The sequence below is a fragment of the Crocodylus siamensis genome, chromosome 2 (genome assembly GCF_052110815.1).
Source record: "Crocodylus siamensis isolate JL-2025a chromosome 2, ASM5211081v1, whole genome shotgun sequence".
Lineage (NCBI taxonomy): Eukaryota > Metazoa > Chordata > Crocodylia > Crocodylidae > Crocodylus > Crocodylus siamensis.
Window position 1 is genome coordinate 286,631,315 of NC_143396.1, and position 13,996 is coordinate 286,645,310.

The 13,996-nt window shown below is 44.6% G+C and overlaps 1 protein-coding gene across 1 annotated transcript in view; it reads left to right on the forward strand.

Annotated features, from left to right (window-relative positions):
- The window catches only part of LRRC9 (leucine rich repeat containing 9), a 74,081-nt gene extending 60,941 nt beyond the window's left edge, over positions 1 to 13,140 (forward strand). The window contains exons 31-34 of the mRNA XM_090034303.1: positions 1,429 to 1,554; positions 5,343 to 5,526; positions 6,992 to 7,166; positions 12,254 to 13,140. Of these exons, the coding sequence (XP_089890429.1) occupies positions 1,429 to 1,554; positions 5,343 to 5,526; positions 6,992 to 7,166; positions 12,254 to 12,293 (525 nt within the window). The 3' untranslated portion in view covers positions 12,294 to 13,140. The remainder of the gene's footprint in view (positions 1 to 1,428; positions 1,555 to 5,342; positions 5,527 to 6,991; positions 7,167 to 12,253) is intronic.
- Positions 13,141 to 13,996: the final 856 nt, after the last annotated feature.

The window sequence follows — 13,996 nt, forward strand, 5'->3', positions numbered from 1 at the left end:
CAAGGTTCTCCACCTTGGGAAGAAAAACCTGCAGCATCCTTACAGGCTCGGCAGTGCTATGCTGGCTAGCACTACGGAAGAAAGAGACTTGGGGGTCATCATTGACCACAAGATGAACATGAGCCTGCAATGCGATGCTGCGGCTAGTAAAGCGACCAAAACGCTGGCTTGCATCCATAGATGCTTCTCGAGCAAATCCCAGGATGTCATTCTCCCTTTGTACTCAGCCTCGGTGAGGCCGCAGCTGGAGGACTGCGTCCAGTTTTGGGCTCCGCAATTCAAAAAGGATGTGGAGAAGCTTGAGAGAGTCCAGAGAAGAGCCATGTGCATGGTCAGAGGTCAGGAAAGCAGACCTTACAACGACAGGCTGAGAGCCATGGGACTCTTCAGCCTGGAAAAGCACAGGCTCAGGTGTGATCTGATGGCCACCTATAAGTTTATCGGGGTGACCACCAGGGTCTGGGGGAACGTCTGTTCACCAGAGTGCCCCAAGGGATGATGAGGTCGAACGGTTATAAACTACTGCAAGACCGTTTCAGGCTGGACATAAGGAAGAATTTCTTTACTGTCCAAGCACCCAAGGTCTGGAACAGTCTGCCAGCGGAGGTGGTTCAAGCACCTACATTGAACACCTTCAAGAGTAAATTGGATGCTTATCTTGCTGGGATCCTATGACCCCAGGTGACTTCCTGCCCCTGGGGCAGGGGCTGGACTCGATGATCTTCCGAGGTCCCTTCCAGCCCTGATGTCTATGAAATCTATGAAATCACTGGCCCTGGCAGTTCTTTATAAGAATTAGGGCCATGACCTCTGGACTCCTCACTCAGAGTCACTTTCACCGCTTACATTCAACATGGCCTTCACAAGAAATCCCTGCTACCACAAATCACCATGCACCAGTGAACCTCTATCAGCAGCAGTAGCTTAATTGAGGAGGGGGGCAACTGAGGCAGCAACCCCATGTGTTGCATTTTGGAAGGGGGACACACAGAAGGAACCATTGCTACAGTTGCAGCTGATAGGGCTGCTGCAACCAGCACAGCAGGAGTCAGTGTTGCCCCAAGCACAGAGCTCTGCTGTTATGCCTCTGATTAGCAGCATTCAGACCTCTGCTAATGAAGGGGAATAACAGTAGAACTTGCTGCACTGTTACAGGCCTTCAGGTAACAAAGGGGCCCTCTTTTTTAATCACATTCTGGACTAAAATATAACACTTGATGTTTATCACTTTCTGTCTATCACTCCCTGCCTCGTCACTGGTCCTTCCTTCAAGTGTATGGTCTTCTCTCTTCATTTTTATTTCTGTTTCCTAGATGGTAGCTGAGAAAGTTTTGATTCAAAAACTTGCTCTGCAGACCACATCATCTGCCTGGTATCATTCTGGATAATGATTCAGTTCTCAGGGTAACTTTTGTTCCCTCTCCCTAGGTGTCTCGCAAGGGGTTCCACCGCCTATTGCTTGTGTGTCGACTGCCAAACCTCCAGGTGTTAGATGGCACTGCAGTGAGCACAGAGGAGAAGCTGAAAGCAGAGCTCCATTTAATAGAACAGCAGGTAAATCTGATGTCCACTCTATTGGACTCCATCTGAAATCACAGAGCATAGAAATGGAAAGGGCCTCTTCAGTCCTTAAGTTCCTCTCTGTTAGTGAAGAATTATTCTGTATGTATAGATACATTAGGTCTGATTCAGGCACAAGTAATAGAACTTCCACCACTTCATGTTGGAAACCAGTTTCCAGCCCCACACAGTCAGAAATTTGTCCTCTCAGACTTCATTAACCTTTATTTAATCCACCCTTACTTTTCCACAGAATTCCTCCCTCCGCCCTTCAAATCACAGTAGAACAGTGATTCTCAGCCGGGGTGTTCTGGCACTCTGGGTTGCCGTGGGATCCTTATAAGGGTGCTGCACAATATTGGCGCTGTTAGGTGTGCAGATATATAGCCATGATTCACAAGACAAACCCAGAGGTTTCAGAGAGAATTCCATAAGGTCAGAAACACTCTGGCCTCTTGTGGTCTTTCCAAGTTTTTTAAATGGAAGGATTGATCTACTCTTTTCTCATCGTCAGAAAAACTAAGAGCTGCCATTTTCTATGGGGTTCTTTAAGTCTAACAAAGTTGAGAACTGCTGCTCTACAAGCTTGTTCTAATGACCTTTTTCTCCATAGTTGTTGTAGAGAAGTTTTCTAATGTTTCCTCATAGCCCCCGTGGTAATTGTTGTGCTTTCCTCTGTGTCACTGTCAATTTATAAATGGCTTTATGATGAGGAGATGCACAGAAGTGAGCACAATACTCCAGATGCAGTTGTACCACTGAGTAGATAACAGATGGGATGTTCAAAGGAGCTGAAGAAATGAGACCCACAGAAGCAGTTGAATTTCAGTGGGATCAGGGTGATCAGTTCTTTCAGGCTCCTTTGAAAGTCTCAGTCTGGGATAGCTACCTCCCTGCTTCTCCATAATGATGTCTCTACAATATGCTGTCCACAGCTGCACTGACCTCTTTTGCTGCTGTCTGTATCAAGCTATTTTGCTTTCTTCTTTTCCTGTTAGAAGCTTCTTGTTGTCTTTTTCATTGCCCCTCCTGTACTATCCCCTGCCACCTGTTTCTGCTTAGAAGCTACTTGTGGGGTGGGGGAAGGATACTTCCTGCGTGGCCACTGTTGCCAGCTTCATCATCCACTTGTTAAACTGTCAGCCACCTTCATATTTCTCCTGGGCTGCCCCTTATGCTCAGGAGAAGCTCCCTAGCCAAGCTACTTTATCTTCCTCCTTCACATCTCTCCCTAACACTCCTCTGTGCTGTGACACCAACAAAACCTTGACCGCTGTTTGTATTGAGAGCAATGATTGTCTCTCCAGCCAGTATCCTCATATTGTTTCCTGGTGCCTGCTTATCCATTTGTTTGCCTGTATCTACCTCTTGCCTCTTTTCCTATACTTAGATTGTAAGCGTATATGGCACAAATCATCTCTTTATTTATGGGGTCCTGATCCCTGACTTTGTTTCTTAGATGTAACAACAAGCCGGCTGGGATAGGAGACCAGCACGCAGCCTTGCCCACAAGAGCCAAAGCTGCTCATTACTACAGACCACATCCTGAGAGCTCTGTCGTACCACAGCAAACTGGGGTTTGCTCATACCCAGAAGTGGAGCTTCTCCAAAACTTGGCTTAATTTCTCCCATGATTTTCCTTCTATGCAGAGCGCAATGCACATTTTTAAACTGCCCATTTCTACGACAGGATAAATGTAACATAATGAGGAGGCCTGGGTTCTGCTCCCAGCTCTGCCACTTACATGCTGCGAGACTCTGAATTACTAAGAAAGTTACTTTTGCTGTTCATGTCTTGGTTCTTTTCTGTATGAAATTGTTTAATGGTTCATGCCCACCAGTTTGAAGTGTATGGATTAAACAGCGCCATATAGAAATAGCAAGGATTATTACAGGTTTTCACTTACATGCTGCAAACACCGCTTATTGCACTGATGTAAATCTGTTACCTTGTTCTCCCCCTGTGTGCTGGCTGTATCCACCTGGTGTCTTCCATATCCTCACTGTCAGCTCCTTGGGGGCACAAACAGTTCTTTTGTCATGCATGTCAAAAGCCTTATTGTGATAAGGGCCTCCTGGGTGCTCTTTTAGTACAAATAAAAAAATAGGTGGCATTTGTTTTTCCTTGATCTTGGGGCTAATGTTGATAGCAAGTCACCTTCCAACCAGGTACCTCAATGTCCCTGTACACCTCAGCACATGTTTGCAGAATCATTTGCTCTCACAGCTCTCTACATAGATGTACTTGACACAACCCTATGCAGAATCAGGGCCTGAGTGAGTTATTTTGCTAGGAGCACATTTTTGCTACTTGAAGCTTCAGCCCTTGTATTCAAGAATTCAAAGCACTTGTGGATTCAGCCCCTTCGTGTGCAAGTGTTTTTTATTGCAAAACTGACCCATACTTTTATACATCGGACGTCACTTAAATAAAAACATGGCAGGATGAATAGAAGCAAGAGAAGCATGTTAAGGCTATATCTTAAGAGAAATCTCTGTTTGGTATTAAGGTTCAGTGGAGATGTTATACCTCATTAGCTAGAACAGAACTGAGCCATTATCTCATTAGGTCATTGAAGTGGAACAACACAAAAGATTTTTCAAGTTTGTCAGCTGTGTTTTAGCTGTGCTTTTTTAAGTGCTTGTTAGAAAGCAAGACATGAAGCCATGTGGTGGTGTCTAAACTTTAAAAACCACTTTTGATGTTAAGCTTCAAAAGAGATTTTCCCAGCAAAAACTAGGTTAGCACCTTATTTACCACTTCTTGAAGCAGTCATTACAGCATTCTGTACATAATATTCCATCCAATACATTTGTTCTGTTGATTATATTTGTCTTCCACATTGAACGTTTCCACTGCTGAATTAGAGGTGGCTTGAACAACAGACAGTCAATTACATGGTATATTTTATATTTTTTGGCACTTAATTTTTTTCACTTAAAAATAATGAATTTCTTTGAACAAAACAAACAAATAGGCACTTACTTGCACTCAGTATTAGATCAGTCAAGACAGAAAGTAGCGAGTACATAGTCTTACTTACAAAACACTTGGTACAACATTATAAATGCTCATTCACTGCTGCCTTTTTACAAGCCTTCTGTCAGCAAGCAGTTTACAGTCAGGTTACATACTCAAAGGTATCATCCTACTAATGTTTTGAAATAGCTCCAGCACGCTGCTCCTACATTAGTTCCAGAGGTGTCCCTCATATGTCCTCATGCTGCCGACCAAACCGCCCTCTTCAAGCAGCCCACCTGAAAATGAAAAAGTCAAATCTCAAGTTGATAACAGGAATCTGAAGGCCTGATCCTACTGTTTTTTACTCTCTCAATTTCTGCATTGATATGACTATTACTGGTTGTTGTTCTTGTATGTATTACATGAGTTAATTGAGATTCTGGACAAATCTGAACCACACTGTGCTAGGGGCTATCATATTATGTAGGAAGAGCCAATCCTTACCTTTAATATCTTGCTACCAACATGACAACAGAGAGGGCAGGGAAAAAAAAAAGTTATATTCCCATTTTATAGAAAGGGAACTGAAGCAAACAGATTAACTGACTTGTCTGCAGTCACTTAAGTTCTCAGTCAAAGCCAAGGTCAAGAAATTCTCAGTTCTGGTCCAGTGTCCTAACCACAAAACCATTCTCTGTCTCTCCAAGGCCATCTCAGGTTAGTCAGCAGTTGTAGGATCATGTTGTAACATCAGGCATATTTTTGTCGCAAACACCAAGATATACAAACTGTTTTGTTTTTTTTCCGTGCTATTCTGAAGGGCTTCCCAGTTGCAACCTCTCCTTTGGAGTCTGGGTTTTCTGGATTCCCAGCTACCTTCCTAAAACCTACTTCCCTCAAAATAACAAACGTGAATCTGCTTGAAGGCATCAACCACTTTTTTGGACCTGACGTTACGTTTACTTATGCGGTTGAAGAACCTTTATGGAATGAGGCAAATAAAAGTGAGTGTAAGAAAATAGTAGCACTTTATTTCCTTGTAATAGTCATACATTGATAGCTTCATAGATGTTAAGGGCTGGAAGGGACCTTACAAGATCATCAGGTCCAGCACACCCTTGCACTTAGGCAGGAAAGACTGCTGAGGTCAGATGACCCCAGCAAAGTGGGTGTCAAGACGCTTTTTGAAGATCGCCAGGGTGGGTGCCTGTACCACCTCTGGGAGAAGTCTGTTCCAGACCCTCAGCACTCGACTTGTGAAGAAGTTTTTCCTTATGTCCAATCTGAAGCGGTCTTCAATTAGTTTGTGCCCGTTGTTTCTTGTCTTCCCACAGGGGGCCTTGGTGAACAGATGTTCCCCTAGACCTGCATGTACACCCCTAATATAGGCTGCCACCAAGTCCCCTCTAGGTGTTCTCTTCTCCAGGCTGAACAGTCCCAAGTCTTTCAGCCTCTCCTCATATCACCTGCTCTCCAGACCTCCTTTGGACTCTCTCAAGCTTCTCCACATCCTTCCTGAAGTGCGGTGCCCAGGACTGGACACAGTACTCCAGCTGTGGTCTCAGCAAGGGCGAGTAGAGCAGGAGGATGACATACTTAGTCTTGCTCGAGATGCATCAGTAGATGCATGCCAATGTTTGATTCACTCTGCCAGCTACAGCATCGCATTGGTGGCTCATGTTCATGTTGGTTTATGTATTTTCTAATACTTGATGTTACTTTGCACATCAGTAGTGTAACTTGGAGAGGGGGTGGGGGGCAAGCAAAGCACCAGCAGCATCCCGTTTGGGAAGCTTGCATTGAGGCAGCAGTAGCTCCTGTGTGAGGACATAAGCACTTACTCCCACCGCACACCACCCAGGGTGCCAAAATGTTGTTACACCTCTCTTGCAAATTCATGATAAATAGAATAATTGTAAAAGGGGCACTTTGACGTGCCACTGCTATCTTTGAAATTGATCTGGAACTTCTAGCACTTCTCTTACCTTTCTAATTAGCTATTTTGAAATAATTATATATATATTTAAACTCTGTAAAGAGGATTGTAGTGAAGCTCAAGGATTTTCAAAGGAAAAAAAAGTTAGTATTTTCCCTCAGCTTGTATCAGTTTTCAGCAATATTTTTTCCACTTTTGGAACTTCTGTTCAATTTGAAATATTTCCCATGCAAATTAACCTATTTCTGAGGCTTTCTTTTTATTCTAGAAACAGTGAGTGTTAATATTAATGTATGAATGGCATGTTTAACTATACCAAAAACTGGAAAGAGAAGGGATGACTTGAACTGCAGAGTTCTTGTTATGCATACCAGCAAGCAATAGGAAAGTTGGGGAATTGTCTCTAGCAGCCTATAGGGGAGAAGAATGGGTAGAGCTCTTGGGTAGTACAGACAGGTGAGCGCAGTTTGGGGGGGATGCAGCTGGAGCCCTGCTTTTATGATTAGTGCATCCATATACATTTTGTGCTTCAGCTAAGAAATCTAAGAACCCAGGAATGGCGACAAATAATCCTCGAAGTATCCACCCAGAAATAGCTCTCAGGCAAATCAGAGGAGCAACGGCTAATCTCCTAAGCCATCTGACGCATCAGAGCGGTACGCCTCGATCTGCACCAGCACACCAGAGCAGCAAGGAAAACGAGGGCAGGTGAGACTTTTATCAGCAATAAACAGGTGTTTCCTGTGTCCACTAGCACAACGCTTCCATTCCTCCTTCCTTCGATATACATGCAGGGAATTCCTACTGTGTTATCTTTTCAGGGCTACTAAGTTTTTTTCCCCTCCTAATTTTTTGTCCCATCACTAAAACAGCACAATTTGCCAGCCTCTGCTGGAGATTTTGTTCTCTCTTTCCTTTGAAAGGACTCCCAAGGTGACTAGAAAGACAGAAATGGATTCATATACAAATTTTAGTACTAGAATAATGACTCAAACTCATTAATGTCCTGAAAATGGGTTCAAGTGTAAGCAGCTATCCCAGAGGTCCAGTTATTTTGTTCTGTAGCTATTCCTAGCTTTCCTTGATTTTCTTCACTTCAGAGTTGAGAATTTTCATTTAGTAATTTAAAAAAACAATGATACAATGAAAAAAGAAAAGGTGTCTAGGTCCTTTTTACATATTCTATCTACTCATAGAATCACAGCAGTCGGGTCAGACGGGACCTTGTAGATCTTCAAGTCCGACCCCCCACCTGGGTAGGAGAAAACCTGGGCTTAAATGACTCCAGCCAGGTAGGCATCAAGCCTCTTCTTAAAGACCCCCAAGGTAGGGGCCAGCACCACTTCCCCTGGAAGTTGGTTCCAGCTCCCAGCCGCCCTGACTGTGAAGTAGTTCTTACGGATGTCTAATCTAAACCTCCCCTCCAACAACTTCTGGCCGTTATTCCTTGCTATGCCAGGGGGCACTCGGGGAAACAAGGTCTCTCCCAAACCCTTCTGGTCCCCCTTAGTGAGTTTATAGACAGTCACCAGGTCCCCCTCAGCCTTCTCTTGTGAAGGCTGAACAGGTTCAGGTCCTGCAGTCTCTCATTGTAGGGGCTGCCCTGCTGCCCCCGATCACGTGAGTGGCCTCCTCTGGACCCTCTCAATGTTGTCCACATCTCTCCTGAAGTGGGGCACCCAGAACTGGACGCAGTACTCCAGCTGTGGCCTGACCAGTGTCACGTAGAGGGGGAGGATATTGTGCACTTACTTTGTTAAGTGTGCAATAAATTTAGACTGGCTAAAGATGTAGATTAGTTATCCTGCCTTAAAAGGTCAGGCACAAGGCTCTTGGTCCTGGCTCCACGTTGCCCCTGCAACTGAGATCCCCCTCAGCAAAGGGGACTCCCAGCTGTGGGAGCTTGCTTCTTGCCAATGCAGAGGGAGCCCAGGATCAGACTCCCCCTCCACTGGCAATAAGGTGCAATTGAATCTAATGTATGCTCCCACAATCGTGTCTCCTGCCACGCATTTGTGGCATGGCAGGAAGCGCAATAGTGTGGATCGTGCATTGGATCAAATCATGCATTTATCTGCACATGGGGAGATCTCAGGGTGGCATCAACTTTGGTGCTTTTGGTTGCTATTGGACACCTTTGGTTGCTGTTGGACCAACCGTGTAATTGGGATAAAGTTAAGCAAACTTTCAAATGCAAGTTTTTCTTCATCAGGCCTCAGTGAGATCTGGCGAAGAATGTCCTGCATGTGAAAGCTTGTCTACTTTTATCCCAGCTACACAGTTGGTCCAGTAAAAAAATATCACCCTAAGAACTCCTTGCCCCTCTCACAATTTCTGGACCATCACAGCTACAGTGTCACTCTGATGTGCTCTTTGCACATTAAAATAAGTACTGTATTTAGTGGTTAGTATTTTTAGGACTGAGCTCCAACAGAGCATTTTTCTTATCTCCAGACTTCAGAATTCTGAGACAACTAAAAATCTATTTCTTGTCATTGTATCTGACATACAGCAAAAACGAAAACAGCTAGCACCTAAAGAAAACTTTAGGACTTATTTACCAACATTATTACACATCCTGGTTCATTTTTACTATAAAAATGAAAATAAAGGGTGACATTTTTCCTGCTTTCACACAAGCCATAATGCCAATCAAAAGAGCAAACCAAGTATCAGGAAGTGTAAAGTGTGGCTTAGAAAATAATGCCAAAAATGTTGTCCTTCCATTGTATACATTGGATAAATCTTTCACCTTCAATAGCACAATCAAGCTGTTTGCTCCATCTCAAAAATATAACAAAAAGAAGAATCTAGAGATGCTGAAAAATTGTTTACAGGTATGGAATGGTTACCAACATTTAGAGAAGGGAAGTGGCCAAGACATAAAATATAAAAATGTGTTATGGACAGAAGGCCTTTTCCTCTTCATGAACCCAAGAGCCAGGAGATGCCTAACAGCATTCAGTTAAAAGCAGCACTCTTAAAAATCCATATTTTACACACAAAGTAAAACTAGCTGGTGGAATTTGCTGTCATCAACCATCCCCAAAGCAAACAAGATGAGATGTTTTTATAGGGACCCTCTGTCAGAGTGTATAGGCCCCTAGCCCACATGCGTGTGCTGCAGTCCCTGTGCTGTCTGGCAAAACAGCCAGCAAGAAAGGTACATTAATGATTTTTCAAGGACTTGAGCAGGGTAGAAATCACTTAACACCTAAGAGAATAGCATCTGGCCCTACATCTCTAGCATAGACAAAGCTTTTGACTGGTCCAGCCTGTAATGGGAAGACAAAGCTATGCTGGAGACCTGAACTAAAGTTAGACCCTGGTTTCTTGCTGTCATGTTTCCCTACCATGGTGTGGTACTTGGCCACCATTAATGCATTGCTTTGGCTTGTATTTTAGTCTGCTTGCTTGGCTTCCATAGATGCGGTAGGGTATAGGCTGACACATTTGCAAATGAAGCATTTACAATGCACCTAGCTATTGCTTAAGTTCCAGGTTTTGGTTCCCATCTCCAATGGAAAAAGAGTTTTGTTGTTTGAGTTTTGCTGAGGCTCAGGCACCTGTGCAGGGCAAGTCAGGATAGCTGCCTACTACCAGCATCCTCGTGCCTTGCTGCTGTGGCTGCTGAGGCCTGGGCCGTGCATGGTGTCCCTGGGCAGCTGCTGGTGGCAGGGGGGAGGCACTGTGTAGCTGTGTAGCATGGGCTGGTGGAGACCAGGGAGCACCACACAGGGTTGCTCCCAGCCAAGTCCAGCCCCTGCACACCCGGGATGGAGCCTGGCCGTGGGCCTCTGTGCTGTCCTACCCTGCCCCACTCCATCATCAGGCCTCCTGGGAGCCACGGGGTTGGGGCTGGGCATGTTCAGTGCCCTTGTGTGTGAATGCGCTCCATGCTGCTGCCCTCTGCGGGTGCGTGTGTACATTTGGGCAGGGAGGCGGTTGTGGAAGCACTGGGGCAGTGGGAGACGTGCATGTGCGCATGACCCCCCCATCCCAGATTTCCTTAAAAATAATGTGGTCGTCCTACCTATTAGATGCTCTAATAAGTGAACCCCCAGGCTTAGTTGGCTAACACTGTATCTCCTGTAACTTGTTGCGCTCCCCTCCTCACCCTTATCCCTCTATTGTTAGTCCCTCGCTCGGGTGATCTGTATTTCCCTACCAGAACATTTACACTCATACCCCCATCCCAGATTTCCTTAAAAATAATGTGGTCATCCTACCTATTAGGTTGCCCTAATTAGTGATACTACTAATAGCAGAACCCCAGTAGCACTAAAATTATGAACAGAAATAAGAACTCTGCCAGCTGGATTCCTGCAAACCAAGCTTCTTCCCTGCCCACGCCCTTTTCTTTATGGTGGGAAGCACATTTCTAGTCTCCTGCATTGTTGGGCAGACCTCTTTTGAAATTTACCCAGAAGAGATGGACCAGTCCAAAGCTCTGATAAGACTGAACCTGTGTGGTGGGCTGACACAATAACCTAGCTCCAATGGGCCAGTTCCCCTGGGGAAGCAATGGCTTCTGTCTCCAGTTGTTCAGTGCAGCTCTGGTGCAGGTTTTTCATCTGATCACAGGCACCACAGTCAGGAGCATGATGCCGACAGCCAAGCTGCTGGCTCCTCTGCGCAGAGGCTCGGCGTTCCTGGAATGATTCAGTACTCACTAGCTCAACGCATCCTGTGACCCAGGGGACATTAACTCAGGGCCTCTTGTACAAGCCTTGACTTGCCCAGTCAATTCCGTTGTCATATGCCGATTCCAGACACAAACAGTCAGCGGAAAAGCCCTGAGTTATGTGGGGTGTGAGTCACTGCAGCGTATAGGCACTGTGCTGCCCTTCCCTGCGGGGCTGAACTTCACTCATGCTCCATAAGGTCTGGGATGCTACTGGTCCGGAGCACGTACTTATTTTCCGTGTAGAGCAGAACAGCGTTTCCTTTACAGCAGCACACACTACTTGGGGACTGCGGCTGGTCGATTTGCACAACGAGCCCAGGGACGGAAGCTGAGAACAAGCTGTTTGTGAGCTGTTGGAGGAGGGATCCTGCGTTACCAGGAAAGTTGGCCTCCCTTTACGTGCCTCCCTAGTTCCTGAGCTCTCTTCCAGATCCTCTTCAGGATCTCGTGCTAATACAAAGCTGAGTGTGAAAAAGCAGGAGCCTTGCACTGAACATTACACTTCAAAGAAATCCAACCCTATTAAAGTATCACACATGGAGTGATGGCACCCCTAGGACCTTAGCACATGCCTGACATCACACAACAGCAACAGGACAACAGATTGTTTGTCATCTCATGTGTACAAGTAAATTAGACCTGTTTTTCATATCTTTTCCCTCGTGGCATCACTGTTGATCAGAGTCTAAACCATGCTTTTTAAAATTTTTTTGTACCTCAACAGGCTGTGATCTATTTAAAACCAAACCTGAATTTCCTGGGCTTGTCTTGGGGGTAGTCATAGCATTTTACATTTAAATTACTCATATTTACTCTTAACCATAACTTCATATTTATCTATTTATTTTTGTTCTGGGAATTTCTTTAGGTGTCCTTAATTACTAACCATTTCATATGCAAATATGCCCAGAAAGATTGCTACCCAAGGGCCAGCAAGCCTGGAGTTTTTGCGTCTAGGATAACATAGTAGTCACCTGCTGAGTGTCTAATACAATTGAAAAGCCAATTATTTGCTTTATTATCTTGCTCAAAAATACATGACTTACTGCTGATACCAGTTTAAGTGAATGTCTGTGTGGTTTGACTTCGCAATGCTTCTTTCTTGCAGGAGGCCCGCCAATAGCCCCTCCAGGCAAACCCGAATGTAACTTTCTGTAGGAATGATGAGCGCGAGTGAAATAACATGCCAGCTTCTTCCGTCGTGTTCCTTCACAAACTACAGGGGAGCTACACCGGGGTAATTTAGTCCATTCTGCTTAGGTTCACACTCATGGTATAAAAGCTCATAACAACTGGTGTGAAAAATGTGAATGAACTCCTTGCATTCTGCACAGTGTGAGTTAATTACTTTTCAGTTTTACTGAACTCAGTGTGTCATCTCGCAAAGGTAGATGAGGAAGAAAAATGTCAATGTGTAAGTTCTTACACTGGAAAAACTCCCACCTACATCCACTGCCCTGAAAACATGCTGGAGGGGTGGGGCATTATGGAAACTGCCACTTCATTATAGTACACATTTGGGTTTTTTTATCCACAGCAACCTTTTCACATACATATGCTCACACATGTGGCCACTGAAGTCAACAGGGGTCATTCAGGTATTTCTGAAGCCAGAATATGACCTGTAATTTTCATATCCCCATTAGACCTGCTTCTTACATTTTTATTTTTTAGAATTATTCAGTGACAACAATTAAAATACCACAGGATATTCCTAGAGTAGGATTGTACTGTACTTTTTTATAACAAACATTTAAGATACCACAGAATATCACCAGGATAAATGCCAAAATGCCAGTAAACTACTGATCTACTTTAATCTGACTAGCTGCATGGTTATATAAAAAGTCATCTGAATAAGTGACCAGGTTACAAATTAAGCATTAGCAGGCTTTATTAAAAGACTTTAGGATACTTGTCCTAATGGAATAAAACGAGCTGTGCATTCCAAGTTTTATGTAATGTGCATGATGTACATTTTTCATGTTGGGCCCCAATTAAATGGCTGCTAAAAAATTAGTGGATTGTCTTAAAATTGGAGTCTGTTAATATTTTGGTAATCAACCTCTAATAGTTGTAAATTGAGTATTTTTTTTATCATGAAATCAGCCATTCATTTATTTACAAATGTATTAATCAGCCATTAATACATTTGTCTTTTTCCCTTGTAAGCGCTGTGGATTTGTAAGAGGACAATGGGGTTTCTTACACTTTGCAGCAGATGTACCGACGGATACTCCGCAATAGCTGCTGCACTGGCTACCAGCATTCCTGTTTATGTGGGGCACAGTTTTGGGTTGTTTTCTTTGTTCTGTGTGTGGTGGTGATGTGAGCAGTTCGCAGAACAGCCACGAGGTGTCTTTGTTGCACTGTGGATTTGCTGCAGCATGTCTGCTGGCGGCTTGTTGGAGCAGATGCTGCTCTCATGCACGTCTATGGAAATTTAGAGTAGCTCCATTCACTTCAGTGGTTATTTGGAGTGAGAGAGCTCCCTGTGAAAGCCCTAGGCCTGAGTCCTGCCACTTCGAAGGCACTGGCTGACTGCTGTGCAGTCAACAGGGTTGATCCCACTTAGGACGGACCTCAGAGCTTGCAGTGTAGATTAGGATGTGATGCGGACAACACAGAGAAGAAGGGGAGATGTGTGTCTGAAACGGGGACACTGGGGGTGGCAGTCTGTTCTCTGTGCTTCTAAGTGGCAGTCCCATAGCCATGTCCCTGGGCATTTCTGGCTCTATCTCGCCCTGTGGATGCACAACTGTGCACACACAGACCTAGCACACTCAGCCGACTATGCGGTGGCTGGACAGGTACATGTGTTCTGTTGAGAGACCTCCAGTGCCAGGTGAGC